The 14,833-nt window shown below is 37.5% G+C and overlaps 2 protein-coding genes across 2 annotated transcripts in view; both read left to right on the top strand.

Annotated features, from left to right (window-relative positions):
- Nucleotides 1-13,454, top strand: part of tbc1d32 (TBC1 domain family, member 32) — an 86,210-nt gene extending 72,756 nt beyond the window's left edge. Inside the window, exons 42-44 of the mRNA XM_089021775.1 lie at nt 8,836-8,917; nt 10,850-10,923; nt 13,337-13,454. The gene's annotated coding sequence lies outside the window, so the exon portion shown is untranslated. The remainder of the gene's footprint in view (nt 1-8,835; nt 8,918-10,849; nt 10,924-13,336) is intronic.
- An 808-nt stretch (nt 13,455-14,262) lies between these two features.
- Nucleotides 14,263-14,833, top strand: part of man1a1 (mannosidase, alpha, class 1A, member 1) — a 64,542-nt gene continuing 63,971 nt past the window's right edge. Inside the window, exon 1 of the mRNA XM_089021774.1 lies at nt 14,263-14,784. Coding sequence (XP_088877900.1) covers nt 14,269-14,784 — 516 coding nt within the window. The 5' untranslated portion in view covers nt 14,263-14,268. The remainder of the gene's footprint in view (nt 14,785-14,833) is intronic.

Genomic DNA, 14,833 nt, shown 5'->3' with positions numbered 1-14,833 from the left:
CTGAATCTGTCCTATTCAGGACAGCAATGTTCTATACGTCTGGAAGGTTACAGGAGAGCTCTGAATTATGTGACGACCCTCCCACCCCCCTAGCAGCTCTTCACCAGCAACAAGGATGTTCTTTCAATGGATTCAACCCCCCAAAAAAAGTAAAAAACAATTGACACTGTCCTGATGTCTACACAGACATGAACAATCAATCTCCCTGGACAAGATTGGCGTCCAAAGGCATAAATTGGAAAGCCGTGCTTGTTCATTTGTCCGCATAGGAAATGAAGCGGCTCCTTTCTCCTCGCCAATTTCCCTCAGCTAATTGTCCCGCGTCATGTTGCATTGTTCCGGCCTTGCCTAACGCCATTATTCCGGCGGTTTTATTTATTTATTTACTTTTTTTAAACATCAAATATTGAAGCGATATCAATTCAGCGGCCGTACAGGTATGTTAATGCGGTGCACCCGCTGACATGACGTGATATTCTGTCGTCATGCACCATTTTGAAAATATATTTCTGAAAGCTGACCCTAATTAACACCTAAACATATACAAGCACATGGATAGTAAACAAGGAGCTGGAAAAAAGGAATCGCAGCAAATACTTAATGATGGACGATGCAAAGCACATGTCCATATTGAGCTACGGTAGCTACCTGGAGTGCCGGCAGCTGTGCTACGTTGAAAAATAAATGAATAAATCAATAAAATAAATAACGGCACGCAAGGCAGGAAGGCGTGCGCTCAAAGAATGAGCTTGATATCGGTTCAATGGCGACTAAATACTCCGCCTGAGCCTCGGCAGATGCGTGACGCTTTCTACTTTGAGTATTTTTTATTTTTTTTTTGGGTGGAATTGTGGAGGTGACTGGAGGAGCTCTTCAAGCATGAAAGCCAACACAGTAGATTACATTTATAGTCGATATGCTGGCATGGAAGGGACTTCAGGTGGGAAAGAAAATCAAAAAATAACCTTTCACACAATGCTCAAAAATGAAAAGTTACTATAAAAAAATGAATAAAAAATAACAAAATTCTACCAGGAGAGGAGTTGCAAGGACTTTCTTGCAAGTAAAGGATTTTGCTGACATGAAAAATATTTGGGCTAGCTAATAATAATAATAATAATAATAATAATAATAATAATAATCTCATCATCATCATCATCATTATCATAATAATACATTTTAAGCGCCTTTCAAAGCTCTCAAGAACACTACAGTCACAGACAAGCATATATATAATAATAAATAGAATACAAGAAATAAAACATAATTATAAATAGAAACAAGAGATAGAGCTACACAGAAAATGCAATTTTAAATAGGTGGGTTTTGAGATGGGATTTTGTTGTGCTAATTCGCTATACCAGGGGTGTCAAAGTCATTTTTTTGCCCCGGGCCACATTGTCATTATGGTTTCCTCTCGACGGCCGTTATGAATTTAGGGAACCCATTAGAATGTTTAAATCCCTTCAACTATTACATATAGAGCACACAGCAAATTAATGAATAACTCGTTTTTAAATCTGAAGTCAAGAATAATGACTTTTATTGTGGTTGACATCCAAAAATATGACATTTTGGCTCAGATTTTAGCAATCATCATGGAATTTAACAAGTTTGATTTGCTTTCGCGGGCCGAAAAAAAATGATGTGGCGGGCCGGATTTGGCCCGCGGGCCTTGACTTTGACACCTGTGCGCTATACGAACATCTTTTTGCATCGTTTTGTTTTTCTTGGACTTCCTGATACGTCATATCCTGCCTGCCTTTACATGATGTCACATCCCATTACGTCATATCCGATTGCGTCACACCCTGTCCGTCTTATAAATGCTCTCCACGTTCGTCTTTCTCTCTCTTTCCTCTCTGACTCTCCTCAACCGACCTCACAATGTCCCTGCTGTCTACAAGATTAAAATAAATTCGTCTGTTCAATACCTGGCTTCCTGCTGATTTCACCATCCCACTTCTAACACCCTGAAAAGCGATGAACCAGGAACAAACGATCACTTTTAACCCATCAGATTTGAAGGTGGGAAGAGAATCGATGTTACGAATGTTGGGAGGAAGTGAGTTCCAGAGTTACTAAGTTTGCTAAGTATTGAGTAGTTAGCTAAGTACTCATCAACAGTGCTGCCTGTGTTCCCGAATGTATTCTTTTTTTTTATTTTTTATTTTTGCTTGGGTGCCGATAACGCACTAACCAAAGCCTCTGGCAATGTTTTTTTCCCTTCCACAAAGGGGCAAAATGAGTGAAGTAGGCTCCAGAGCATTCTCGAATAGAATTACGTTTCCTGCAAGTAGCGCACAGAAGCAGACTGTTAAGGACAACCGACGTCTCCAGACAACTTGTGTCCATAATTTGTAAAATGGCTTCAAATGACTTCTACTGAGCGTATTTTACAAAGATTCCACCGCTATATAGCTATATTTTATGTTTTAAGACTTGCGCTGAATATTCAGGAAGTCTTGTGTTTGAGTTGGTGACGAGTCCGTACGTGACGTCACTAAAAGCTATGACGGACAGCCCCTCCCACCCCCTCCTGCCCATCCTGACAGCTCTGGGTAGCTCCTTTAGCCAGAGACTATTACACCCGCGCTGCAAGAAGGAGAGGTACCGCCGCTCGTTCCTACCGACTGCTGTCAGGCTTCACAATTCCCAATGATCACATGTGAAAAAAAAAAAAAAACTGGACACTTGTAAATATGGGTTGTTGCAATATATCTAAATGCATCTCTTGATTCTGCACTATGTACAGTCTTGTTTATAGAACGGTTTTTGCACATCTACATTTGCACAGTATACAGTTGACATTTTTATTTTGTTATGCTTAGAATATCTTGTTTTCTATCCTTTCACTCCCACCCCAACCCCATCCCTCTTCAATTGCTGCTGTGGACTGCAAATTTCCCCATTGCGGGACGAATAAAGGTATTCTGATTCTGATTCTGATTCTGATTCTGATAAAGGAACGCCCCCTGACCCAAAAAAAGACACATTGTAGCAGTCCTTACATCACGTCAATGTATTTTGCTGTATTGTTTGGTCTGAAAACCTTGTGTTGCACCCAAAAGCCGCCAGAAGAGGGTGTCCAAGCTCCATATAAGGAATTTATCAGCCTGTGGCAACGGAGGTTGCCACAGGAGGTCGCCATTTTGTCCCTCTTTTCTGGTGATCGTTTCTCCCCAATGTTGCCTCAAAATGGCATGGAATAAATTCTTTAATCGATTGCAAACATGTATGCTTTCCTCTTCAGAACTATTTGAATCATATTCATAACAGGAGGTGTAACAAGAAAGCATATTCTCCGAATCTGAAGCCATTGTTTTGATTCTCAAGCAATGCAAGACGTATTGTCGTGACGTCATAAACTGGGGGCGGGACTTTCTGAAAATGCCCAATTCGCAGCTCAATTTTTTTGCAGATTTTGGACACTTTAAGTCATTTTTATTGGTGTTTTGCATTTGAATAAAAATATCATACTGCATGTTTTGGCTATTTTAGATGCGATAAAACGTTTTTCTGATGTCAGTTAAGAAACAAAAAAGTGACGTCGGTTGTCCTTTAAGTGACATGTTTGTCAAAGTTACCGGAAGTCAGCGGGGGGATCTATTTTTTTTTTTATGATGGAAATTACATTTATTTTAGTCTATTTTGATGAATGATATTTTTTACAACAACAACTTCCTGTTTTTGTTTTCCAGGATGTTGCACCTGTTCTCACCTTCACACCCCCTCCCCATTCCCCACTCTCATCTCTTAATCCGCTTTTCGCCATAACTCTGCTTTTCAATATCCCCGGATTGCTTCTGGCTTACTTTGCGTCGCTGATTTACCACACCCCCCTCACCCCACCAGAACCCCTTCCTTCAAATTGCTTCTCCGTTAGAATTCAAGACAAGCCTTTCACCTCATGACCAATTCTATCTCAGTTTTGGACAGTTCCTAAGTGTCTGTCCTGTTTGCTTTGTTTTTTTGTTGTTTTAATGATTTTTTTTTTTTCAGTTCGTTTTGTAATTTTTTATTTATTTATTTTATGATTGGTTATTTTTTATGTATTTTTATTCATTATTTTTTATTTTAGTCTATTTTATTGTAATTTATTTTATTTATTTTTTTTATTTTATTTTGTGTTTTTTTTTTTTGTTTTATTTTAATTTATTTTATTTTATTCTATTTCATTTTATTTGTTTTCATTTTTCATTTTATTTCATTTCATTTTTGTATTTTTTATTTTTTGTTATTTGTTATTTTTGATTAGTTATTTTTTATTTTATTTATTTTTTCTTTATTTTATTTTATTTTATTTTATTGTAATGTATTTTATTCTATTTTATTTTGTGTTTTTTTTTTTTATTTTATTTTATTATATGTCATTTTATTTGTTTTGATTTTTCATTTTATTTCATTTCATTTTTGTATGTTTTATTTTTGATTTGTTATTTTTGATGTTTTTTTTTTTCTTTATTTTATTTTATTTTATTGTAATGTATTTTATTCTATTTTATTTTGTTTTTATTTTTTTATTGTATTTTATTTTAATTTATTTTATTTTTTTCTATTTCATTTTCTTCGTTTTTATTTTTAATTTTATTTAATTTTATTTTATTCTATTTAATTTAATTTATTAGATTTTCTTGTATTTAATTTTGTTGTATTTATTTTTTTTATCGGTCTTCAGTTGAAGCCTTGGCGTTCTTACATAAGACGCACCCGACACTAATCGTCCTCGTTCCCAAGCTGCCTTTCAAAATTCAAAGCCATGCCGCGCCAACACCCGGTTGTCGGATTATTAAACCTTGCTCACGCCTTGAATTGCTTGAATTTTTCCAGATCCCCCCCACCCCCTCTAGCTTTTCGTCACGTTAGTTCAACATATTTTTTAGCTCATTATTTTGTTGTTTGATCATCGTTTGCATCGGCTTGTTTTGTGCTTTTGAGTTGACAAGCAATTCACGTTTTTCTGGTTTTTTTTGCTTTTCTTACCGTTTTCTGAGTGTTCTCGCCTTTCCCAGCCTTCCTTGCAATTTTTCCCTCTGGGGTTTGTTTGTAATTTGTTTATTTTTGTCTCACTTTTTTCCAGAGACCTGCTATCTGTGGCATAGTTGCAGATAACAAAATCAGACATAAATTCCCACCCATGCGTATTTTCATTACATTTACATGATAATAATAATAATACATTTCATTTATAAGCGCTTTTCAAAACTCTCAAAGTCACTTTACAGTCACAGGATAAGTTTTTCTATGGGTGAGCAGCGGCAGCCACACGCGCCAGCGTTCCCTCTTAACTTTCCCCATGGACTCTATGATGTTTGAGTATAAGACAAATACATTTTACACGAAGCAGTTCTAAATGAAATAGAATGAAAGCCTCCTTTTCACCAGTGGATCAGGTGCAATAAGATCGGCTGGACCAATTGCTGATTTTCCTCGTGATGTTTCCCAGTTTATCTTAAAAGTAGCTGAAAAAAAGTCTCTAATAGTCCCACAATGGGGAAAATTCAATGATTATATTTTACATGTAAAGCTTTAAAGGACAACCGACATCACTTTCCTGTCTCCTAACTGACACCAGAAAAACGTTCCACAGCATCCAAAACACCCAAAACACGCAGTATGATACCTTTAGTCAAATGCAAAGCACCAATAAAAATGACCCAAAGCATGAATACAACTTGTAACGATTCAAAGAAAAAATGGAGGGTTGGAGGGCTAATCACATTTGATAAGATTAACAAATAATGACTTAATGGAATGTAATTGACTTGTGCGGGCGGTGTGTCGAGGCAACAACGGTAACGCTCGTCATCCTTTGATAACAAATGCGTTCAAACAGGCCACGCCTACCTCTCCAGGCACCATGATATAAGAACATCACAGACATTTTGGACTTGATAGTAATCAAAGATCAAAAAAGACCATGAAAGGAAAGAAGTACAGTGAGACCTCAACTTACAAACACCTTATCTTACAAACTTTACGTCTTACAAACGTCAAATTTATGAAAATTAAACCTTATAATAAGCACTATTTTCATAATACACACCCACCACGGCTGGCGGAGTGATCTTCGGCGGAAGCACACGACCGATCAGCACCAGAGGTTAAGTTACCAACAGTCCTTATGGAAGGTGACATAAGCCATCAACGACTAAATAAAACTATTTTACAGCACAGTTTATTACTTTAATTACAGTCCTCATGTAATGCGCCTCTCTTTCCAAACACCAATTCCCTTTGACCTTCGACCTCCAACGCCATTCCCTCAAGCCATAAATGACCATCACAAATGTAAATAAAGTGACTTTATGATACAATGCAGTGTATTTCTTTCATTACAATACAATAGCACATTTATTATACATAGAATAAGGTATGTGTGTGTAGTTTAGTTGAAAAGTAAATGTTATGTAAACCCGGGAACTGATTATTCCCATTTTAATGGTTTCCTATGGGATTTTTTTTTTTGAGATACACACTTTTCGCCTTACACACTGTCTGGGAACCAATTAAGTTCGTAAATTGAGGTCTCACTGTACAAGGAGGAATTTTTACTAATGACCATAGCAGCTCTGTTATACAACATCGTTACCTCACTCAATTCCGAGGCAACCCCCCCCCCCCTCCCCACCGGTAATTCTTCCATATTGCATTGCGCAGACATCATCACGCATATGAAACATCCCGCCAAAAATGCCATAATCCATCCGGATTTCCATCCATCCAAACACAAAACGCTTCCAATCCACCCACCCAGGCGTCGACCTTCTCAACATCCACTTCACAATCTCCCCTTTGAGCCAACAATCCCGCCATCCTTTACTGTCGTAAAGTTACGCGCACACCCACCTAAATATCCAATCATCCAAACACAGAAAAAAATCCATCTATTTACTGTAACACACACACACATACACCGCAAAGTGTCTAATTGGAGTACAGCTGCCTCCAACCCACCGTCTGATTAATGTGTTTACCCCGTGGGTTGCCATTAAAGTCTTCCTATCGCTGTCACTTTGTTTGTCGACGCATTTAAATGATTGGAGTGAAAGTACACACACAACACACGTACGCGTCATCCCTAGCTTAGCACCTCCCCCCAAAAAAAGCTTTGTTGACAGCAATCCGTCAACTTAACCTGCCATCACAAAGCCGTACACTGAGGCACAATCTCACACATACAAATTAAAAAAATTAAAAAAATAGAAAGGAGAAAACGGCAACTGACATTTAAAGACAATCAAAAACAGAAATCCATACCTCACACCGTACAAAGGTCGTAACCGGTTTTGTCACATTAAAACCATATCAAACTGCCACTTTAACCCCGCCCAATAAATAAATACATACAATTAAAATAAACATTGTATAATTTCAACACACAAGTGTTCACCCGAACCATATAATCCACAGGTGTCAAAGTCAAGGCCCGCGGGCCAAATCCGGCCCGCCACATCATTTTTTCCGGCCCGCAAAAGCAAATCAAACTTGTTAAATTCCATGATGATTGCTAAAATCTGAGCCAAAATTTCATATTTTTGGATGTCAACCACAATAAAAGTCATTATTCTTGACTTCAGATTTGAAAACGAGTTATTCATTAATTTGCTGTGTGCTCTATATGTAATATTTGAAGGGATTTAAACATTCTAATGGCTTCCCCAAATTCATAACGGCCCTCGAGAGGAAACCATAACGACAATGTGGCCCGCGGCAAAAAAATGACTTTGACACCCGTGATATAATCCTTTCTCATGCAAACCCTGCAAGCTTAATGCTAATGTGTTATGCAAAACACCATTCGCGGGCTAATGGGAATTAGCATAGCTGTTCTAAACGGCTACACTAATGGAACAACAAACTGCTACAAAATGATCTTCAGAAATACTATTTTGTACTTTTTAATACTTTTCCGTATGTGTGTTTCTGTTTGTATGACTAGTCTTGTGAGGACCTCTAACATTTTATTCCATCCGTAGTGAGGACATTTTTGACAAGTGAGGACCTTTTGGCCGGTCCTCACAAGTTTTTCATTCTAAAGGCTTCTAGAGGGTCTTTATATGCATCTGTTAAAGTTTCAGAGAGCTCCTCACAAATTCACCCAAAATGATGTTTTGGTGTGTATTTTCATTTCAATTGGATACACACACTTTTTACTCACTGTGTGTGTTTATGTGTGTGTGTGTGCGTGGTTAATGAGAGGAAAAAGTTCATACCACAAAAAGTAAAACGGTTTTTTAGACTAATTCACTACAGGGGTGAGGACTTTGAATGTACCCATTCAGAAACCTCACTCCTGCTGTTATTTCAGTTTCAAGTCCACTTTTTATTTCTTTGTTTTTAAAGAAGTTGAAGTGGGAAATGGGGTGACATTTTGTGTTCAAATGTAACACTAGATCTCTGAACTTATCAGCAACTGTGGTCCTCACCCCTTACCTGGAGTTATCTGGACCTCACAAAACCATTCAAACAGGAATGTGTGTGTGTGTGTGTGTGTGTGTGTGTGTGTGTGTGTGTGTGTGTGTGTGTGTGTGTGTGTGTGTGTGTGTGTTGTAAATGTGTGTCTATAAGTCTATACAAATGAGCAACCTTAAATGGAAAAACACAAACAATGGTGGAACTGTCACCCGGTTTGTCTCAAATATCAGTTGCAATCATGCAGAATTTTTTCTCGGCCCTCGAGAGGAACCCACGTCGGTATGTAAGAGCAGAATATTCAACCAAAAAAAGGACTGTTGCTATTGAATGGTCAGGCGCGCTTGATAATTCAGTCTGTTTGGCTGCCTGTGCAATGGCCATCACGCAAACACTTGATGTTCTTTGCAATCATCGAAGGTGAAGAGGAAGCAGCAGCAGCAGCAGGAGGAGGAGGAGGAGAGACGTGCGCATGAATAAAGATTACCTGCGAGGAGGACAAGTGAGAGAGAGATTTTTTTTTTCCTTACTTCTTATATATGTAGAACATATTACTCCCCGCCGGCTGCTTGTTGAAGATCAACTGCAATGCAGTAATTGCAGCAACACCCCTGGAATAGCATTGCGCTCCAAACGGGCATTTAGCTTCTGCGCAGAGGTGTTTTTTTTTTTTTTTTTTTTTAAGGTGGAATCAACACAAATAACTTCCGTGAAGCAAAGGGAAGATTTGCAAAGCGAAAATGTATTTATGTATGTATTTATTTATTTATTTATTTATTTATTTAATGTATTTCCTTGTTATTGACGTATTTATTTTTGTTGTTTATTTGTTTCTGTATTTATTTAGGTATTTAGTGACATGGTTATTTGTTAATTTATTTATTTGTATTGATTGATAGATTTATTTTCTCATTTTTTATTTACTTATGTATTTCTTTAGTCATTTATTTGTTTTCTTATTTCTTTGTTGTTGATTTATTTGTTTACATATTTATGTTTTTAGGTATTTATTTGCTTCCTTATTTCTTTATGTAATTTGTATGTATTTGTTTTCTTATTTATTTATTTATTTATTTATTTATTTATTATTTTTTATTGCAGTTAGTTTTGTTTATCTTGTTTATTTATGCATTTGTTCATTTATTTATTTATTTTTGTGTTTATTTGTTTATTTATTTATGTATTTATTTATGTATGTATTTATTTAATGTATTTCCTTTTTATTGACGTTTATTTTTGTTGTGTATTTGTTTCTGTATTTATTTAGGTATTTAGTGACATGGTTATTTGTTAATTTATTTATTTGTATTGATTGATAGATTTATTTTCTCATTTTTTATTTACTTATGTATTTCTTTAGTCATTTATTTGTTTTCTTATTTCTTTGTTGTTGATTTATTTGTTTACATATTTATGTTTTTAGGTATTTATTTGCGTCCTTATTTCTTTATGTAATTTGTATGTATTTATTTTCTTATTTATTTATTTATTTATTATTTTTTATTGTATGTATTTATTTTCTTATTTATTTATTTATTTATTATTTTTTATTGCAGTTAGTTTTGTTTATCTTGTTTATTTATGCATTTGTTCATTTATTTATTTATTTTTGTGTTTATTTGTTTATTTATTTATTTAATGTATTTCCTTTTTATTGACGTTTATTTTTGTTGTTTATTTGTTTCTGTATTTATTTAGGTATTTAGTGACATGGTTATTTGTTTATGTATTTATTTGTATTGATAGATTTATTTTCTCATTTTTTATTTACTTATGCATTTATTTAGTCATTTATTTGTTTTCTTATTTCTTCACTTAATTGTTGATTTATTTTTTTATATATTATGTATTTAGGTATTTATTTGGTTCCTTATTTCTTTATGTAATTATTTTATTTGATTTGTATGTATTCATTTCCTTATTTATTTATTTATTTATTGCAGTTAGTTTTGTTTATCTTGTTTATTTATGCATTTGTTCATTTTTTTATATAGTAATGTATTTATGTATTTATTTTTGTGGTTATTTATTTTTTGTATGTTTCTTTTTATTCATTTAGTTTTGTTTATTTCTGCATTTTTTTAATGCATGTATGTATTTCCTTAATTCGTATTTTCTTGTTTATTTATTTACTTATTTATTCATTGATACCTTCATTTTAAGTCAGTCTGAAATGTGCTATTATTTTGAGGGATATTTTCTACTATGAGTACATTCAACAGAGAATTGCTGAATATGTCCAAAGACTGACAACTATGCAGAACTGTCGAGTTAAACTTTTAATTTCCCAAGTTTTTTTTAGGGGGAAGTTAGGCTAAAATGCGGCATATTTTTGTATTGTTGTGTTAGCATGAAACAGTTTTGAACTTGTTGGTTCGCCTTTATCTGCATCAGCAGACTATGAGAATGTATTTTTCCTTTGTATGATTCACAGGTGTCTTCACTTTTGAGCACCTCGTCGTCCGACCGTGAGCCTCCTCATTTCACATAGACAAAAGCCTAATGAAGGTAAGGCTGGATTTTTATTTTGTTGTATTTTTCTAACTTTCAAACTTGAACATGTGTGATAAGAGTATGCACATCAGTCATTGCTTCTTTAGAATGCCTCATTGTTGGCAGTGAGTGCATTAAAAAACGCCTTCGGTCACGCTTCCATTTGTCAACCTCTATGGAAACCTCTATGGAAAAAAATTCAAAATGGCTGCTGCGGCAGAATCCGGAACCAATTAGTGACCTCGTTGGATGAGCATCCGCAATTACTCCTCCGCCTGCCCGTCCGTCATCCGTTTTTTCGAGGGGCTCCTTTTTAACCTTCGCTTTTGTCCGCACTGGCTTAATTCCTTTTTTTTTTTTCCTCTCACCAACCAAATGAGTCTGTCTTTACCCGACGGGAGGCCGACCAGCCCGAGTGTCGGGTAAATGAGATCAGGGCGAGGTTATATTTGGAGTCCAGTGGGCGAGATGGAAACATTCACGCAGCTGTGTAACAATTGCTTGGTCAATTTTGTACCTCCACTTTGCCTGATTGCGCATTCCCACAGTGGACACGGCTTGCCATTATTACAGTAGAGTGAAGCTGCTAAATTTCGCTTCATTTTTTCCGCTCCCCCACCTGCGATCATTTCATCATCTTTGTAAACCGTCTGTCGGAGATGTTCGATCGGACACTGTGGACGCAGCCATTCATGGCAGACACTTGAATTCTACAGCCCTCTGCCAAGCTATTTATTGAGAGTATATGCAAATTTAAGTGATACATTAGTAAAACATAGTTTTCTTGATTAGAATACCACACCCCTGGGCGTTCTAAGCGCGAACAGCTGTAAGCAATAAAACATTGTCTCTTCCATGAACTGATAAGTTTGTAACCTGGCTAATGAGCTCTTCCTGTGAAGGAGTTTCAAGTCATAAATTGCTTCGGTGATAAAATAGTTTCCCAAGTCCTAAATTCTGTCCAAGGACAGATCTCCGAGATATAGATGACAGTTTAACTTGCTGTGTCTATTGACCTCAGATTGACCCCAGGTTGTCTTTGCTTTAATTGTATATACACGAGTCACACATGTTGACGAAGCATATAACAGCGTGAAACTTTTAAATATGATAACTTCTTATTCTGTTTTATCTTGATCACCGTCTTTTACAGAAAGATGCGTAACCTGAGCTGAAATGATGACAAAAAATATGTTTTAGGAAATGGCGCAGATTTAAATGCGTCACTAATGTCTTTGCGGTTTGGGATCATAAAAAAAAGTAAGACGCCCTCTATTGGTTGGAGGGTAAATTGCTGACAATAACATAAAATGTACTTTTCTTGTAAAAATCTCTTGATCCACATCCAAGTCGTCCATGTTTTTTTTCCCGTAAATCTGCCGCTAGAATGAGCACAATTGCTCTTTTTTTCTCCCCCCCCCCCCCCCCACTGCATCTTTGTCGTCATTTCGCATCGTGGTTGCCGGTGGCGACATGCTGTCACAACAGTTTAATAGCAACAAATGAGAAATGTGCCGCACTGAGTGAAAGGAGTGGCGGTGGCGGTGGGGTCGACGCACTGCTTATTGAGTCATTGCCTTACGGGGGGGCTATACCAGGCTACTTTTGAAAAGTGGCATTTTGTTTCTTCATTCGGACTAGAAAAGTGAAAAGCTTCCGATTACGTTCCGCCATTGCTTTGTTGCAAAACCCGAAGTCTGTTTGGGAGGTCAACTGGGAGAAAAGTGAATACAGACACAAATGCAGATATGTTTATGTTATAATAATAATCCATTTCATTTATAAGCAGCTTTCAAAACTCTCAAGGTCACTTTACAATCACAGGATAAGTTTTTCTGTGGGTAAGCAGCGACAGCCAAACGCGCCAGCGTTCACTCAACCCGGAAGTAACTCAAATAGATAGAAAGATAGCTGGTTCGCTAATAGATAGCTAATAACTAGCTAACTAGAGAGCCAGCCAGCCAGATAGTTATAGACTGTAGCTTATTGACAGCTAGCTCATCAGCTAGATAGCTAATAGATAGCTAGCTTATTTTATGTATGCAATAAACAAGGTGGCATAATGTCTCTTCAAAAATAGTAGAGTACTGTTTACTCAAAGTGTATTTATCTCATCTGCTAGTGCACTGTAACTCTCCCGAAAAGGGCATATGTGTAGACGATCATAAAATCTGTATTTAAATAAAAAAGAGCTAGTAAAGTGGTCAGATTTAGTGTGTTTTCCATTGCTGTGCATTTATGTCTTTGGGAGGTTGCCAAAAGGAGGGTAAGGGGTGGTCTTGCACATGGCGGCGTTGATGCTAGGACCGCTATTAAGGATGATTTCATCTATTTTCAAGGTCAACTCTTGCTTGGCTTGAAAAACGGTGCTAAAGCGTTTGCTATTACGATGCCAAGTGACATTTAATTTCATCTCCACGCGCCAAAGGAGGAAACAATCAAAAGAGCGTCGTGCCACCATTTTGACAACTTGAAGCCCCACGTATCAGCATTCTAATATGGCAGCGGCGGGAATCCGTCAGCCTGAGACGAGCATTTTATCAGGAGCTGATTTTTTTTTCATCTCTATGCATCAAAACGAGAAGGTGAAGTGAAATGAAGTGTGTTTGGTGATAAGTGCTGATGCGTTCCTCACCCTAGCTGCACTTTTCATTTTTATTTCAAGGCAGGGCTATAATACGCTTGATGCTGCATTCTAAGATACCATTCAGAGTACCAAATAGTAAAGGTAAGTGTTATTTTTTGGGTGTTTAGCATGTTAGCTTGTTGAACACACATTGTAGTGGATGGGTTCATCATCATGTCATTTTTAAGGAGAATATGATTTCCATTATACGCTTTGGACTTGTTTGTTGAATAGTAACACGTGCACGGCTCGCGGCAAATACAGCATATAAATTAACTCATTCACTGCCATTCACAAATGTATTAGGCAATTGAAAATACTGTATGACATCAAGCACCATTCGATACTTTTTCTTTTCCTTTCGGCTTTTTCCTTCAGGTTTGATTCGACTGACCGCGATCACCGACGTCATACGCAGCCGTTTAGGCCCCGCCCTTGATCCCCACACCTCTCGCAGGCCCGAGGGTGATTGGCTAGTGCCAGCTGGCAATCAACTTGGGCCCGCCTTTTCCTGTATCAGAGCTTCTAGCTTTGAGCTGCGAGTGTTCTCCGACTGCTGATTACACGTTCCCCTGCGATGGACAGCTGGATATCGGCGCTTTCTCCGGCGGCGTCTCGCTCCTTTACTTTGGAGGTGGACATTGAGAGCGGATTATAAAACTACACCGAGAGTGTATTTTAACAACAGGAGAAAGCCGTTTTTGTCGTAGTTTGACAGAAGGAAGCGGAGCAACATGCCTGTTTCAACTCTTCTGCCTTTCACGGCCACCCCGAATAGGAAGTCTTCCAACCCGACTTCGTTTAGGTTGACGGAGAAATTCATCCTGCTTTTGGTGTTCAGCGCCTTCATTACGTTCTGTTTCGGTGCAATTTTCTTCCTGCCCGACTCGTCCAAGCTACTCAGCGGAGTTTTCTTCCATTCGTCTACTGTAGAGACGAACACCCGCACCGGACTGGATGGCGGCGGGGGTGAGTTAGGCTTGGCTGCAAACGACGAGAAGGTTCTGACCAAAATTAAGAAAGACCACGAAAAAGCCTTGCTGGAGGCCAAGGATACTCTACAAAAGCGTCCCGATGAGATTAAGCAGGACATTGTGAACGAGAAGGAAAAAGTGGCCAAGGAGAGTTTGGATCAAGGTGGGAAGGGTGCCAATGACTTACCTTACATCGAGTACCAGAGACCCCCCGGGGCGACTGGAAAAGAACCCCTGGACCCGACCACACGTGAACGGCGGGCGAAAATCAAAGAGGTAAGCGATCGGAACTCCACGCTGAAGTATGTATAGATTTACAGTACCT

Source organism: Hippocampus bargibanti, linkage group LG19 (assembly GCF_051943395.1).
Source record: "Hippocampus bargibanti isolate YZ-2025 linkage group LG19, ASM5194339v1, whole genome shotgun sequence".
Classification (NCBI taxonomy): Eukaryota; Metazoa; Chordata; class Actinopteri; order Syngnathiformes; family Syngnathidae; genus Hippocampus; species Hippocampus bargibanti.
This window is presented reverse-complemented; position numbering and strand designations above follow the sequence as displayed.